Genomic DNA, 16,754 nt, shown 5'->3' with positions numbered 1-16,754 from the left:
TACATATTAGCCACCTAGCTTAATCATTTCTGATGATTAAGGACCCTGGAACACACTTTATATGATTTTTGCTCACTAGCAACTTGTTGGCTTTAAAGATATTATCTTCCCCTGCTGGAAATGCAGTTTCCGTTTCATGTTTTGGAGAGGCAAAGCGTGAAATGGACACGGTGGACCAGCGTGTCTATTACACATGTTGGTGTGATACTGGGTTGCTGACTCAGGTGTTTTATTTGGAGACAGGCTTCCTCCTACTAGGTGACCTGTGCAATCACCTTGCTATTAAAAGTAGTTGCCCAGAGGTTGAGAGTGTTATATTCTCTGGGCAATCAGTTGGTTGCCTCAAAAATGCTAAAGATTTTAATGTAATCAATGGGCAAGCACCAATTTTTCCTAGGAGCAAAGATGTCAACATCCTATTTTATTCTGCGCCAATAACAAACTGCATGTTGAGATCTGAGAGGGTGTCCAATGGAAATGAAACAAAATCTGTCAGACAACCAATGAGGCTGTAAACAGAATGTTGTTATATCATGCCACTCACTTATTAAGGCTTATATGAACTTTGTACTAACTATGCTGAGGTACTTCCAGTGACAGAGTGACACATTTAATGAATTCACCTATATTACTGCCAATTAAAAATGTTTGGTAAGACTGCAAAAGTAGGGCATAACACAGGCCACTTACCATGTAACAAAAATTATTTTTTAGATGTACAGAAATTTTAGAGGTTCACCTCTTTTGCATCTTACCTGGAAGCCCTGGATGCGAGCCAGGTAGTCCAGCTGCTGTGCTGGCTGCACCGAGACACCACAGGCCAGGTTCTTCCCCTTCATGGGCAGTGAGGCTTCGGCTGTGGGTGACTGACCATTCAGCAGCAGCTCCCTGGCCATGGTAGCGGTTGGGCTGGGTGAGGAGGATGAGCCACTGTAATAAGAAGGGTGTCCTGGGGGTAGCGGGGCAGAGCAGGGCCCCATGTCTTTTGATGCCATGTAGTTAACGGAGTTGCTACTGGTGCTCCCGGGGCCCGGAGCACTGCCACCTTGCTTTCTACTGGCCTCCATCTCCTGATAGACATCTGGGCTTAGGTGGAGCAGACCCTTTTGGGCTGGAGGGGTCAAGAAGGGCGGGAGGAAGGGAGGGAGGTGAAGATTAAAAAAAAAGATGTTAGTATGAATAGATAAATGGACACAAAGAAAAGTATAAAGAGTTAAAAGAGGCAAAACAGAATAAAGGAATGACATTAGGAAAGAGAACAGAGAAAAAGGTTATTATGGATCTCATAATTAAGCGTTGAAATCTCATGAATACAGATTCCTTAGCCACTTACATTAAGACAATACCAAGGAGTGTTTGTCTATGTGGGTGCCTAACTGTGTCCATTTGTGTGCCTACAAGTGTGAGCTCCTAAACTGGCATTTCGTCACCAAACATAGTTGACAGTTACTTGTGTTTTGGCAGGTCCAAGCACTATCAAAGCGTCTGCTGGGAAACACACACACAGCCCCTTTCTTTCTCACTCTCAAACACAAACACAGAGACACAAACGGAGCATCCACCAATATCAACAGAGTGTCTATGACTTCATCTTTGATGGAAAACAGCACCGTCACTTCACTGGTATCCTGCTCCAGTTTTTATGTCTTCAAACATAGACCCAGCTGAACCTCAAAGGAAGTTTAGTCACAGACAAAAGGTTCTTGTTATATTATTTTGAATGAGGAAATGTCCCAAATGGCCTGGCCGAGGCACCTTTGTGGTCTAACAAGTGAAACTGGACAATACTTGCTGTAGTTCTAGCCAGCTGAACACAACAGCACCATTTTAAAGCTTTCTGGACTCTGATATCACTGACCTGAAAGTGTTGCGGAAGCAGGAAATGCCCGTGGGTTGGGATTCAATACGTTTGTTACTCTGTGGCCATGGTGAAAGTGAAAGGAAGGAGTACAAGGCATTAAAAGAATGCAAGGAATTGTAAAGAGAGGATAAAAGAAGGAGGATGAGCTGGCAGCTCGTTCAGATGGAAGAGGATGTGGGGATGAGTGAATGTGAAACCCATGAGGAGCCTCCAAGCCCAGCCAAGGTCACCAGAGACAGGAAGACCAGCTGTCTGTGTGTCTGTGCACATGTCTGTGGGCTTGTTTGTGTGTGCATATGGACCAACAGCTGGGAGAAAGCGCTGGAGCGAGCACTTGACTGACAGGTCACTTCCTGTTTCAGTTAACATTTACAATCACAGACAGATATACACAAACAAGGACAGAGTTTTGCACAATTGTAGCTTACTCTAGTGTAAGGTTTCTGGGAACCTGCTGACAGTATTTCCCATAATGAACAATGAAGTTTGCATTCCTTTCCAGAGCAGCAGAAAAGCTGAAGGAAACAAATGAAATCCAGAACTTATTGCTCGTACTACAACAAGTGGCCCCTTGCCAACAATGACACAAATGCTAGGACTTTTCCCCCCTCCTCCCAATCATGATGACAACTTTAATTTGAATTTACACAAGTAAAACTTGCAGGCCTGCACATTCTGAATGCAGCATCATAAAAAATGAAAGGTGTTAGCCAACATGACATCAGCAGTGGACAAAGAGAATTGGAGGGGGGGGAGGAGGAGGCAGTCAATGTGATCCATGTGAGTTTCTGTGACTGCCCAGTGCATGTGAGAGTGTTTGCATGTTTGCATGTGATTGAGTACTTAAAGCTGGTGTCAGATGGTAAGCGAGAGCGTGAGAGCAAGAAACAACAAGAGTGAGACAATGGACGAGAGACAGTGGGAGTGAATAAGCAAGAGTGGCTGGATGTGTTTGCGCGTGATGCTGGACAGTGATTGTGAAATTGTGTACATAAAGTGGGAGAAAGTTAGTGAAAGGGGAGAGCGGGAGAAAAGCAGGCTGAGCCTGAGAAGTGGTGAACGGAGGAGTAGGGAGAGCTTATTTGTGGTACCGGTTCCAGGCAGTTGCAGAGGGGTCCCACCCAGACTCGGTGTCCGGTGGGCCAGGGGAGCATTGGAGGAAAGCCAGAGCCAAGCATGAGACTGATCGAAAACAGATAGGGCCGAAGCCCGCCGCTATAAATCACCACTGTGGAGCAAGACCTTCACATAGCTTACACATGCACACAATGCACACACACACACACACATATGAACAGCAGGAAATGAAATGTGGCAACTCAAGTGAAAAGCCGTGCTGCAAGACCCATGGGAATAGAAGGGAGAAAAATCACCCTCTTACTTCTTTTACTTAGGCTTTCTTTTTATGCTCTCTTCCTGTCTCTAAGCCACCCTGTTTGTTGTAGCAATGCCTTCCAGAGCTTACATAGGGCAAAGGACACTGACGCACACACACACAAAGAGTAAAATGAGGGTTGTAGGTGCCTGAGGTGCGTGTGTGGGTGTATTGTCTGGGAATGGAAAGAACAGAAAGACAGAGGGATAAATGGACAGCCCTTGACATATTTACCTACTTTCTCCCACTATGCCTTATATAACGCAGAAACATTCTTTGTGTGGAGCATAGCTCGTCAATGACAGCATTGGTTATGTGTAGGAAATTGCGTTTGTGTTACCTCAGGCTAGTAAATGGAAGAAGATCAAAAATAGAGTTAACCCATTTTGCCAATATGCAACAGCTTTTAAAGCTAAATTAAAAAAAAGGTTTCGACAGAACTGAGTTTTTGAAACCTTTTCAAGGGTTCCGTCCTGCTTTATGTCCTTTTCTGCTATAACTACCTGAAAATGGATCAAAGGACATGATATTTGCCACGTCAGTTACATACACAAAACATTAAAAAATCAGCTGACAATAATGCTTATTAGGCCTCTATATCATCCTCACATTTTGAAGCAGCTGGTGTCCTTTGCACACATCCCTACATGGGGCCCCTGTAGTGAGTTTTCCAACTAAGATGCCATTGCAAATGGTTCACTTGTTGTTTGGGGGGAAAAGAGTGAAGTTTGCCAGCCTTCTGTGGCCCTCTAACACTTTTGAGCCCCACGGAGAGGCCTGTGGGTAATGTTTTAAACATATATCTCGAGCTACACCTAAAATGTGGACTGTGGTTCTTCCTTTGCCTGTGATTTTTAGTTTTTGCCTCTAACCTAGCCTAGTTTCTACTAACCTAGCAGACACACAATGAATAAAATGACAATGATAACCTCCAGCAGCAACTCTAATTGCTCTAATTTCAGGATTGAGCCAAAAACAAACCATTTAAAATTTGTTTGACCTGAGGTATCCACTCACTAGAAGCAATAATTAAATCACACAGTAAAGTCTCTCTAGAATTTCTATTAACAATCAATCTAAAAACTTGAATATCCTGTTTTTATGCCATAACAGTGCAGACTGCAATAAAAATGCACGGCCTGATTGTAAATGGAATGCCATTATTATAAGTGTAGATTTAAGAAATGCTAGAAAACCTTTTTCCTGATAGCCTATAAATGTAACTTTCTATGTAAGTCTTAGTATCATTTTACCACCGCTTGGTAACTAATAACAGGACTGTATACCCTTTGGCACCAAATTAAAATTTCAGCAGCAACAGATTTATATTTTTGCATAAGTTTTTTTTTCTTAAATTGTAACACTGTGTTAATTGTGACCAACAGTCTTTTAAGACAGACAACAGGAATGACTGTGGCTGATAGTAGGATATGATCTACTGTTATCATCTACATTAAAATAAACCACAGTATGCTACTTTAGGGGATAGGCGTCAATGAGAAAAGACCAAGGTGCAAATACCAACCCTGAAGACACAACAAAAAAAGACTTGTAAACGTGGCAGTCAGAAAAAGTAATTGTTCCATGACCCTTATACCTGGTTGTTCCACCCTTTGTAGTAGGAACTGCAATCAAGCAATAATTGGAAATTAGCCTTTCACATTGAATTCTTCTTTGCAAAACTTTTAATTCAGCTACACTGGCGGGTTTTTGAGCATGAATGAACTGCTTAAGGTCATGTCAAAGCATCTCAATTCAAAATTTTCAGTCATGTGACCGACTCATCATCCTAGCTGTCAATTATTATCTATCCATGGAGGAAAAACAAAGATATGAAGAGAAACTACATCCATACTTTAACCTGGCAGGTTTATTGAATCCCTAAAAGTAGCATTGTCTTTCCCAGAGTACCCATTTGGTCATGTCTACCTGTATCTGTATGTGTATGTAAAAAGAAAATTCACCCTACATTGCTGCCTGGATGAAAGCTTTTAAAGTAAGGATAGCTACATGAATTTTCGATCTGGAGGTAATTGTAAGTGTTACCTAGCTAACTCTTTTTTTTTTTTTTTAGCTAACTCAAACAAACTACTATATGTAAATCTTTAGTTTTGTTGACTTGGACATTCACAGTGTAGGACCAGAAAAGTTCTGGTAGTATTAATCATCACATTACTGTTGTGTCATAAGAGTAAAGTTGAGCGAGTATTTTTCTGATGTCAGGTAAATCATCCCTACAGTTTAAATGAGACGCCACTGACAGCTTGAGTTGCTGTTAAGAAGCAGGGATTGATGCAATTTGTCCTCATTTGGCAGGTTTAGGTGAGGTTTGCTCACTTGTTGGTGCCATTTTCTACACCATTCTGGCAGCTATAAATAAACGTTCATTAGTGCATTGATTAGTGCATCCAATAGCACAGCAACTATCTGGCATTTTGGCTGAGTTAAACTTGAAAAGGTTGAAAGTATAGCTGGAGGGTAAAGAACTGCAATACTGTCAGGTGGGCGTGTCCCAGTAGCTCTGACGTCACATGAAAACTTTGGATATGATTCAAGTCCGGACTTTGACGGTCCGGACCTTTGTTGCAGGCTTTGTTCATGGCTAAGATCATTTTGGGTTAGAGTTGTTTTCTTTTTCTTTTGAAAGTGTACTAAACTAGCCAATAGGGTTGGGAGTAAACAAATTGTTTACTTTTCTAGGCATCTGAAAGAAGCAAGTGCAAATATGGGATACTGTCAGAGTGGATACTAGCCAGGGGCCTAGGTACTAGAGACCTTCTTGCTCCATAGTATAAAGTCTAATTTGTAAATTCATAATTCTTTGGTGACTTTACAGTGTACAAGTTGGGGTTCTGTGTCTGTCCTCCTGCACAATTTATCAAAGCAGCTCCCTTGCCTAAACATTTCCAATAGTGAGAATGTCTCTGAAACTGATTATTACCTCAAGCATGCAACACTTGAGGTAATACGGGACTTTGGAGATGACTTCATTCTCCCTGTGCTGTTTGGAGTTAATTTGAGAAAATAGGTATATCCACATACGGTACAGTGAGACAAGGGAAGAGCAAGGCACAACCAAATGATTGCAACCACGTGAAATTAGGCTTTTGTGTTTTTTTGTTTTTATAACATTTGCTTCAAAGACAGAGACCAGGTCTGAGACCACTCAGATTCAGTTGCTGTCTTCAAGGTGACTTTGGTGCGTCATGATGGTGAAAAACAGCAATAAGACTGACTCAGTGTGCTATCAGTTTGCAGCTGAATGGGGTGAAGCTGGCAATTACACACAATCTGTCACTGTTAGTAAAAATATGCTTATTAACTGTGAGAAACTGTAGTAAATCTGTTGCTTTCCTCCACAAATAGTGATGTAGTTGCTGCAGGAAAGCAATTTGTAAAATGACACAGGCACTCTTGCAGATGTGCTGCACTCATTGGTGACTCAGACTGATAGCAAAATGGCAGTCTGTCTGCGTTTACAAATTACCTGGCAGCTCACAAATCTGAGAGTACGTGCAGTTAGGCCATGATTGTTTAGAGACAGGTTGCCTTTCACCAGACAACCGGTGCAAACACCTTAGAACTGAAGTCATTACAGGCATTTAACCTCTGATTGCAGCTGACTGCTGCAGCTACCTGCACTTGATATTGAATGTGATTTTTCGTAGCAGCACAGATACTGCCGCCCTTGTTTTACTCTAGTGTGACTGAGCCAATTCTAAATTCATTGAGGAAGACAGATTTGAAGCAGTTTTTTCTACGGTAACCTTCCTTTGGTTCAGACTCAGGGCTGGGCTTTCTAACATTTTTACACATTTTACACAAAAAATCTGTATGATATAAAATACGGGGTGGAATCAAACATATTGCTTTCTCTCGTGGCATTATTTGAACAGTGGAAGAAAGCAAATTAACTGAAGTATATTAAAATTTAACATAAAAAATATAAATAAAACCCATCCTGACTACACAGTGTAGTAGTGAATGTAGAGAATTTATGCTTTTTTGGGGGGGTGGAGGTATAATCACTACGGAAAAATGTGTTGTGATATATCATCACTGTGGGTGACACACTGTGATAGTATTGCACGGTGAGTTATTCTTGGACTCTTACTCATAAGATTAAAGTGCTTCTGAAAAAAAAAAGTCTCATTCAGAAAAGATCCGCACAATAAGTAACACTGCCGTTATAAAGAGTCGAAAACAGATGTCGCTACATCAACAAAGATGGCTAAAATATTGAGGATTATAAGTTTAAAAGTTTTAATTTTATTCACCTATAAACACGGGCCCTGTTTAAACACTCGCAAAGTTTGAACAGCTGCAAGGAAAAGAAAAGATTTTCACCCCCCCCCTTTTTTTTTACCCCCAGCCAGACTTCTACTTATTCACACTATACGTCAAAACAAAAGACAAACAAGAAACATCTTCCATTCAGCACTGACAGACACACGCACACAGAAAACTGAGACCAGCTGTATCTGTTTGAATGAGTTGTAAATGGTGTTTATGAAATAAATATTATTCAGACATTAGCGTCGTGTGAGTGTTCTGCGGTTTGGGCAACTTTAAAGAGCTAATTAGCAGATAGTTAAGCCTCATGCTGAGTGTGAGATAAACTAAGTGGAAATGGCAATGGACCAAAGGCACACTCCAAGCCAACAATAGGAACAGTCATCGAAAAAAGGAAGATTTTGTTTCCCAAGAGGCTCTACTCTGGAGGTATTGGGCAATGACCGAAGCTCCGGCTTCAATAGAAACCACAACCACCAAAATAGTTTTTCCAAGAGAACAATCATTGATCTACAAATATTATTTAGATAATATATCTTTCAGAAACTCGACTAAATCACAGATTTGAGTGCTATAAAAATTGTGGCACAGGCTCAGTTCTCATCTGGGTCCTGCCTATCAAGTCTAAACCAGCAGTGAGCAATGCAACAAATCTGGGCGATTACTCTCTCAACATAAGTGTGCTAAGCATGACATCCATTCTCCTCTCCAGAGTGAAGCTGGATGCCCCATGTCAGGGAGCCGGAGCTCTGCCAAAACCCTCCATTAGACCAAAGTGACGACAGCACATTTGAATCTATTAAAGCTATCTGTTTTCCCCTCTGCTGCTCGACATCTCACAGATTGTTCATTTGAGTCACAAACTGCTCTTTCTCAAGCTGCTGGCATTTACTTTCCTAGTTTAAAACTGCTTACATCTGCTTTTTTAAAAACTCAATCTAGAACATCACAAAAATATAATCAAGCTCAGATACTTGCTTAAGCAACACCATGACAATTAATTCTTTGGAAACTTCTTTCACACGTAATATTAAAAAAACAACAACAAAAAAAACTTATGCCACATGTGGCACGACTAGCAAAATAACACCACTGCCAGGCTCCGGAGACAACAAAACAACTAAAAATAGAATGGGAATTCTTGAAATAGCTTCTTGACTTTAATGTGAGATTTTCGGCATTATTTTTTATTTTGATTACAGACAAGACAACCAACTTAACAAGAGACAATGATGGAGGCCAGCTGTTTTAAAATTACACCCTTAAGGTTCTCAGTGAAGAGTCCTTTGAGACAAAGCCTCTTCTATAAATAAAATGCCCTTTAAGGCCATCACATTCCTATGTAAGATCTTACATAAATCCAGACAGGAAATGTATTTTGCATTTGCTGACCTTTTGAAGATGTCCATAAGGTGAGATAATGATCTGTTTCTCCTTTGTATCTGTTTGTACATTAACAGGCTTGGGTATTGTCCAGATATAACAGCAATGGCAAGGCTAACATGATGATGTTTAGGAGGTTAACTATATTTACCATCATAGTTTAGACTGTTAGCATGCTAACATTTGCTAATTATAGTGAGCGATGCCATTAGCTTTGGTCTTTCACTATAAACCAAAGTCAAAGCCATGTATTCCTTTTTGTACTTGATTATCCCACTAGTGAGAAATTTAGAAGAAGACTTCATTCATTGTAGTTCAGGCTGGACCTACACACTGGCCCAGTTAATTGACTGGTATTGTGATTTTCACAACCATGCTGCTAAAAACCTGCACAGAGATCCAAATTGAAATAAAAAAATAGCTTAATATCTAGTAAAGACCTACTACTAATCTTGTGTGCTCAATGCACATTTTAACTACCGAATGCCTTTTTGAACATTTATTCCAGAGCATGGATATCACCACTTCTGTTTTTTCCACTACTTTGGTCCTTTTAGCACTAGTTTGACATTCTGTAATACTAGTTGTAATGATTTATTAATTACTTATTCTGTTTCAGCAACTAGTTACAACACAAACTTTACTAAGGAAGCTGAGCCAGAACCTGTAGCATGAGAGTCACAGGTAGTCCGCTATCTGATGCATTCGTGGCCTTCTGGATAATGTAAGCCAGACAATGTCAGGGGAATCAGATTAGAGTATAACAGTTTCCTTTCATACATTTAATGAACAACAGGTGATAGTCTACCTGAAAATTACTCAATTTTTATCATGTGGTGTTGGCTAGGTAGAGCATACTCAAGGCAGGTCACATCTACCCAATCCACTGGAAACCAGGCAGTTACCCGCTCTATTTAATGTTTAAGGTCCGATCAGAGTGCAACCGCATGAGCACACATGGAAATACCTTTACAAGATCACTACTCAACTGCAAAACATTTCTCAAGTAAATAGTCTAAAAATCTTTTATAGCAAACTAGCCTTGTGTAATTAGCATTGTGTACATTTTATTTACTATTTTGGTTTTGGTCTCATCAGTTTGAGAAATCTGCTAACTACTTTAACCACTGATGTGATAAACCTTGTAAACATGTATGACAGTTGCAGTGTCTCTATGTGTTGAGGATTATGGGTATGTGTATGTGCACATACCCTATACTCCTGTGCACTTGTGTGTTAATCCTGAGTGAAAGGCTATGTTTTCTGCACAGGAAGGCAGCGGAGGGACTCCCCGGAGGGCCTCTGTGTGCCGGCCCTGTAAGCCTGTGTGAATGAGCCTGAATTCGCAGGCTCCCCACGAGGACGCACGGCCAATTAAGCTGACAGTCAGAGGCCCATTGACCAGTCACAGAGATTAAACGCCGGGCCATCTCGGTGGCTAAAACCACCTGCAGGATGGAGGGAATGATGGAGAGCCAGAGAGGAGGAGGAGAAGGAAATGGAAAGAAACACGGGGAGACGTGCCGATACTCACTGTTGCTTGTCGCTTCAGTAAAAGACGCCTTTTGTCCATTCCAGCCTTTGTTGTCCATCTGTAGTGATGTGGAGAGAAGGAGAGAAGGGGGAGGTAAGAGAGATGTAGATTCTTGAACAGACAGCTTCTTCACGCATGTCAGACAAGTTCCTTCCTACTGTTTGGTCAACAAAGAGACGAGTGCTCACAGGAGGGGATGCTTAAGGAGCCTAGTGTCTCTAGGCCAGCTACTTAATTAGGGGGGTTGTCAATGTTTAGTAACAAAAAAAAGAGGCTCCTATTCAATGTGTTACTTCTGCTGTGGTGTGTGCGTCTGCTTGCACAAACACACACAGCCACAAACACATGTGAAACACAAACAAATCATTTCTCACATGTGTGACAGCTGAGGAGATGACATTGCTGTAAACAAATTCACCCACGCTACAGTGGAATTTCAGTGCAAGAGAGCTCACAGCTCACAGAGAGAAAGGAGGAATGGAAGGAGAGAAAGCGCTCGAAAGAAAGACAACCTATCTTACAAAAGCTACAGAGCTCTGAGTTGTCTGAGATCAAAAGAAAAGGAAAAACTAATTCGTACAGAGACGTTGTCGGAGTTGTCGAGCTATTGCACAGTCACGTATCGGCCAATAACTTTGTTCTGTCTAAATATTGTTTCTTGAGTGTAACCAGACAGGTCTCACCTCTTGCCAGAAATTAGCTTAAACAGGGAGACTCACTGCTTATTTCCATAACAGCAGACTCACATATCTGAAACCTTAGAAAACAAAACACAGTGGTTTATAGGACTAAAGAATGAAACATCCAATGATGTGATTTGATTACATGTCTGTAACGTTTGACATTCCCCTGGAGACTCGTGTAAGTGGGGCATTCAGTGTGCAGAGCGTTTAAAACTTTCAAAAACTCCTCTGCTGAAGTCTCAGTAGCAGTAACTACACAGAAGATCAAGGTAATTAATGTCAGAGCTGAGGAAATCAAACTAAAAGGAAGGAAATTACTGGCTGCAAACTGAGATGCGCTTTCTTCGGAGCATGTCATGTTTAACTCTCCTGCAGTGTTGGTCAAGTTACTTGAAAAAAGTAATCAGTAACTAATTACTGATTACTTCCACAAAAAAGTAATCCCATTACTTTACTGATTACTTATTTTCAAAAGTAATTAATTACTTAGTTACTTAGTTACTTTTTAAAAACACGATTTACAACCTGAAGAGGTGATAAAGCGATAGATCTTTCAGCCCAATTCTACTTTTTCTGCATAATCCATCATACAAAATGTAATCAAATGGAAAAGTCTCTTTTTTTTTTAACTTGTTTTATCAGTTTTAATCTTTTAACTTTATGCATCAAGCAAAAATTTAATTATATGCAACATTCTCTGACTTGAATAAATTAGTTTAACATTTAAACCTATTTTCTGCACATTCCAGCACATAAAATAAAATATTTTTTGTGTTTACACTCACTCTTTCAAATAGATGCAAGTAAAACACAGCAGAAAATAAATAAAGTCAAAGACTCAGCGGTCCTGTTGCTCTATTTTCACCTGTAAAGCAGGACTGCGGTAGGCGGAGGTTTACCCTGGTGCAGGTGTGCCGCGGTCAGTTGAAGAATCCGCGAGTTTCTCTGTGAGTTTCCCATTACGTCGTTGCACACTCGGTGCTTGCTTGGAAGTTTAGGGGTTTTTTTGCTGTAAAAAGAAGTTTTCTTCCCACGCACAACGGACGCTAATGTTTTTGTTACTTTTTATGGAATCAAACTCAAAGTAAGGTCAGTACTTCCACGCTTTAAACGCTGCACGCTCATACGCTCTCCCGCACTCGATATATGATCCATTGTTGATCTGCACACAGCTGTTGTCACTAACGGCGCACTCGCTTATGTCACTGTCATTCTCGCAAAAAATCACGGTTTTAGTAACGCAGTAACGCAGCGTTCCTACGGGAAAGTAACTGTAATCTAATTACCGTTTTTGCAATAGTAATCCCTTACTTTACTCGTTACTTGAAAAAAAGTAATCAGATTACAGTAACGCTTACTGTAATCTGATTACAAGTAACGCGTTACTGCCCATCTCTGCTCTCCTGTAGTTCTAAGATTTGGTTTTCTGAATAGTATACATACAGTATATGCAGCATCATATATCAAACTAATGAGCTGTCTGGGGAACAATTAACATTCTACAGAGAGACTGGTTATGTAACTCTATCTGATTCTGCCCCCTTGAGCTTAAAAACCAACGAGGTGAATAAAGATGTTGGTGATCAATGGTTGCTTGCAAAACACATATGGTTTAGAGAAGCTGAACGGGTTGTATAATAGGTCAGCAGCACTGGGATTTGAGATAAATCTGGGAATTGAGTATCAGAATTACTGTGCGGGGTTGTAGAGATGAGATAAAGTCAGGGCAGTGCATGAAGTTTCCTAATTAGTTCTTCAGCATACAACTTTATAGGTACCATCCGCTATCACCATTCTTATAGCTCTGATGCTAATAACAATTGCAAAGTGTTATTATTTGGGTGTCTCTGCTTAGACTGCTGCCCCCTGCAGCCCCGACCTTGATAGGCAAACAGAAAAGTGACAGAGGCAATAAAAACCCATTGGAATAACTCATGAGTGTCTGTAATTAAGTAACCTAAAGCAACCTACATACTATACATTTATGTTGCACTCATTAGCCATTATATTAGGTGCCCGAAAGGTCATTTATGTGACTTTGAACGTAGCATGGTTGTTGGTGCCACACAGGGTGGTCTAAGTATCTAAGTATTCCACAAACTTCTGACCATTCTCTGTAAACCCGAGAATGGTCCAAAAAAGAGAAAATGAGTACCAGTTCTCTAGGAGGGCAACAGTAACTCAAATAACTACTTGATACAACAAAGGTATGCAGAACAGCATCTTCAAACCTTGGTGCAGATGGGCTACAGAAGCAGAAGACCACACTGGGTGCCACTCTTGTCAGATAAGAACAGGAAACAGGTGCTACAATTCACAAGGGCTCACCAAAATTGCAGAACAGAAGATTGGAAAAGTGGCAGGATCATAATTTCATGTAAACAACATGAAAACACCGATCAACCCTGGGTTGTTTCAATGGTTCACGCTGCTGCTGGTGGTATAATGGTGTGGGTGATATTTTTTAGCATTTCCATACTTTCATAGGTCCTTTGGTACCAGCTGAGCATCTTTTTAATGCCACTTGACTAGGAAGGTGAGCTGTTGTTGACAATGTCCACCTCTTTATGACCACACAATATCCATCTTCTGATGGCTACTTCAGGATATTACCCCATGTCACAAGGCTCAAAAAATCACAAATGTATTTCTTGAACATCACAATGAGTTCAGTGTACTCAAATGGCCTCACAATCAATCCAACAGATCACCTTTGGGATGTGATTCACATTATGGATGTGCAACTGACAACATCTGCAGCAACTGAGTGATGACGTCATGTCAATGTGGTTCAAAATCTCTGAGGAATGTTTCCAGCACTTTAATTAATCTGTGCCACAAAGAACTATTGCAGTTCTGAAGGCAAAAGGGGGGCCAGCTTAGTGCTATCAAGGTATATCTAATAAAGTGTTCACCTCTTCAACAGTTTTAACATGTTTTCACTTTAGTAGCTACAAGAAATCGGAACCAAATGTAATCTGTGGATCATATTGATATATTCGTATCATTATGAAACAAATGAGATAATTTATAGATGCAGTATAAGAAACCAGTGCTGGGAAAGTTTACATTTCTAAAACGGCTGTGAACAAAACCTTCTGTATAATTAATTGTGTGATTTATTCCTCCCCCCCATTATGTAGAATCTTTTAAAACTTCAAATAACATTCAACAATATACAACTACTACCAGTCAGGAAGTAAGATAAATAAACAGTTGTGCAGCAAAGTGGGAGGCTTGTATATAAAACAGATATGAAATATACAAGCTGGCGAAGGCGTTTTTACCTCAGCCGGGTTCTGAGGGACTGTGGAGGCCTTGTATCCCAGCTGTAGCAGCATAGCCTCAGCTGCATTCCGCTTGGCAACCTTCTTGTTGGGCCCTGTTCCCGTGGCAACCTCATTATTCACCTTCACCTGTATGGGAATGGAGGAAAACACGCATATAAAGAAACCAGTACACACAAGTGAGATAAAGACACTAGCAATATTTGCTGATTCACAACTGAACATTCTGGTTTTGCTGATGCATCCTGTTGTGATAATGACTAACTGTTCCTTAGTTTTTTTAAAAAAAGTTTCTTTTCTCTCTTTTTCAGAGCTGAGGCAGCCATGCAGTGCACATTGCACAAAAAGAATCTGAGTGAAGTGTTTGTTTTTCAGTAATCCCAAAACATTAAATCTGTCTATACAGAATGTAAGCAGAAATTTCCAAGAGAATATCAGACGTCGTTATGTTATCCAAACAGACAATTACACTGTACAAATAACATTCTGGGAGCCAAAGCCTGTGAACTGCCAGGCCTCAGCGCACTCAGTCAAAGTGGTCTGACATGCTCGCTAAGTACTCATCTGAATACATCACGAAGGTCACAACAGAAGGAGAAGGAAGGAAGGCCTCAATAAATTCCCCAATCACTAAACAAACACAATCACTCTTTTATCAAAATTTAAACGATGATCAGCTCCTCAGAAAGCGTTTGACAAAAAGGTGGAGCCCTTTCTGAAGTGATGGCTTCAGACAAACGATACGAAAACAGAGACTCATTTGAGCCCTGCTGCCTACCAAAGGAAACAATGTGGAAATTTTAGAAGATGGAGTGGACTGCACAAAAGAACACACACACTCACGGGGACTAATGTGTGCATCAAAGAGGCATGGAGAATAGGTTTGAGGCTGAATTACCGCCTGATGCTAAGAGAAGCTCTGTTCTTCACATGAAAGAAAAGGATTATGGAACGAGAGACTAAGTGGGAGAGTTTGACTGGGAGAGGCAGCCAGGGAAAGATGAATAGGAAGAGAAAAAGACAGACTGCTGTTAAAATGGCGAGCATAAATAACAAATGCACACGTTTAGCAATTTTACGGTGTGAAGCGGTGTGGGTTAGTACAATGCCACAATCTTTCCAGGAGTATATGTCCCAGAAAATCCACCCCAAGATATGGTCAAAGAATTTGCAAAAAACCAAACAAACGAATAAACAATCAAACAAAAAAAGGCCTCAGTTAGCATGTTGAATTTTAAAGTTCATGACAGCACGATTAGAAAAAGACTGAACAAGTGTGGTTTGTTTGGAAGGGCTGCGAGGAGAAAGCCTCTTCTCTCTAAAAAGAACATGACCGCATGGCTTAGGTTTGCAAAGAACAAACCACAAGCTCTCTGGATCAATGAGGCTCATTCATGAGTATTTTCATGGAAACATTCTTACCCTGTGCAAAAAACAATCACGTAAACAAAATTACTAACAAATTCACTGCCATTAGCTAATTTCTTTATATAAAGAAAGATGTTTGATGCCAGGTGACGTAGAGAAAGAGATATATGAGAGAATCCTGCACATGGTGAAAGTCCAACTGAAGACACTAGCTCAGGCTGAAATAATTGAGGTTAAAATATGAGGTTAAAAGGGGTAAAATATCTCTACCCAAGAAACTCATTGTGGCTCAATTTCTTTTTAAAAAGAAAAAAAAAAACAGTTTGGAAATCCGAATTGATACATAAAAAATAAAATAAAGCACTAAAAGACTAAAAGAAAAAGAAAAAAAAGGTCACGCACAAGGAGCAACCAGATTGGTCACTCCAAGATGAGAAACTTGGTTCAATGGAAAAAAGAAATCTAGATTCCCCGGTATCCATGGAACAGTACCAAGAACTGTATATGACACTCAGCAATCGCCTTTTCATTTGGTATTTCATTTTCTTTACCTGTATTCTGAGCATTTCTTTTTTTGGTTTGCTGTTTACGATACATATGAATGTTTCACACGCTAATCAGTGATTCATTAATATTGTTGTACCTGAAAAAATTTAGAAATGTTTTGGAGATACAAAGTATGTGAAGGTGTGGCTGTCACAGAAAAATTTAAAACACAGCTTTTTGTCATCTCTGCTGAAACATAAGTGAATTACAAGCAGCACACTAAGTCCAACATCTAAAGACGTTTTTTTTTTTTTTTTTCACATGAAGGGTGGGACAGAATATCAAAGCAGCAACATAACTAATCACTTCCTCATGTGAAATACTTTCAATACACACTGATGCCAAATATCAATATTCTTATTAAAACTCTAAACCAACTGTAAACTGGCTGGTACAATTTCTCAAGAGATGAAGTTAGGAAGAA

The 16,754-nt window shown here is 40.2% G+C and overlaps 1 protein-coding gene across 2 annotated transcripts in view; it reads right to left on the bottom strand.

The window, feature by feature from the left end:
* The window catches only part of stau2 (staufen double-stranded RNA binding protein 2), a 103,785-nt gene that overhangs the window by 46,466 nt on the left and 40,565 nt on the right, over positions 1-16,754 (bottom strand). For both annotated transcript variants that reach the window (XM_080306472.1, XM_080306471.1), the window contains 3 exons: positions 14,417-14,545; positions 10,447-10,504; positions 756-1,111 (listed from right to left, as the gene is read on the bottom strand). In XM_080306472.1, coding sequence (XP_080162598.1) covers positions 756-1,111; positions 10,447-10,504; positions 14,417-14,545 — 543 coding nt within the window. The remainder of the gene's footprint in view (positions 1-755; positions 1,112-10,446; positions 10,505-14,416; positions 14,546-16,754) is intronic.

The sequence above is a fragment of the Astatotilapia calliptera genome, chromosome 9 (assembly GCF_964374335.1).
Source record: "Astatotilapia calliptera chromosome 9, fAstCal68.1, whole genome shotgun sequence".
Classification (NCBI taxonomy): Eukaryota; Metazoa; Chordata; class Actinopteri; order Cichliformes; family Cichlidae; genus Astatotilapia; species Astatotilapia calliptera.
This window is presented reverse-complemented; position numbering and strand designations above follow the sequence as displayed.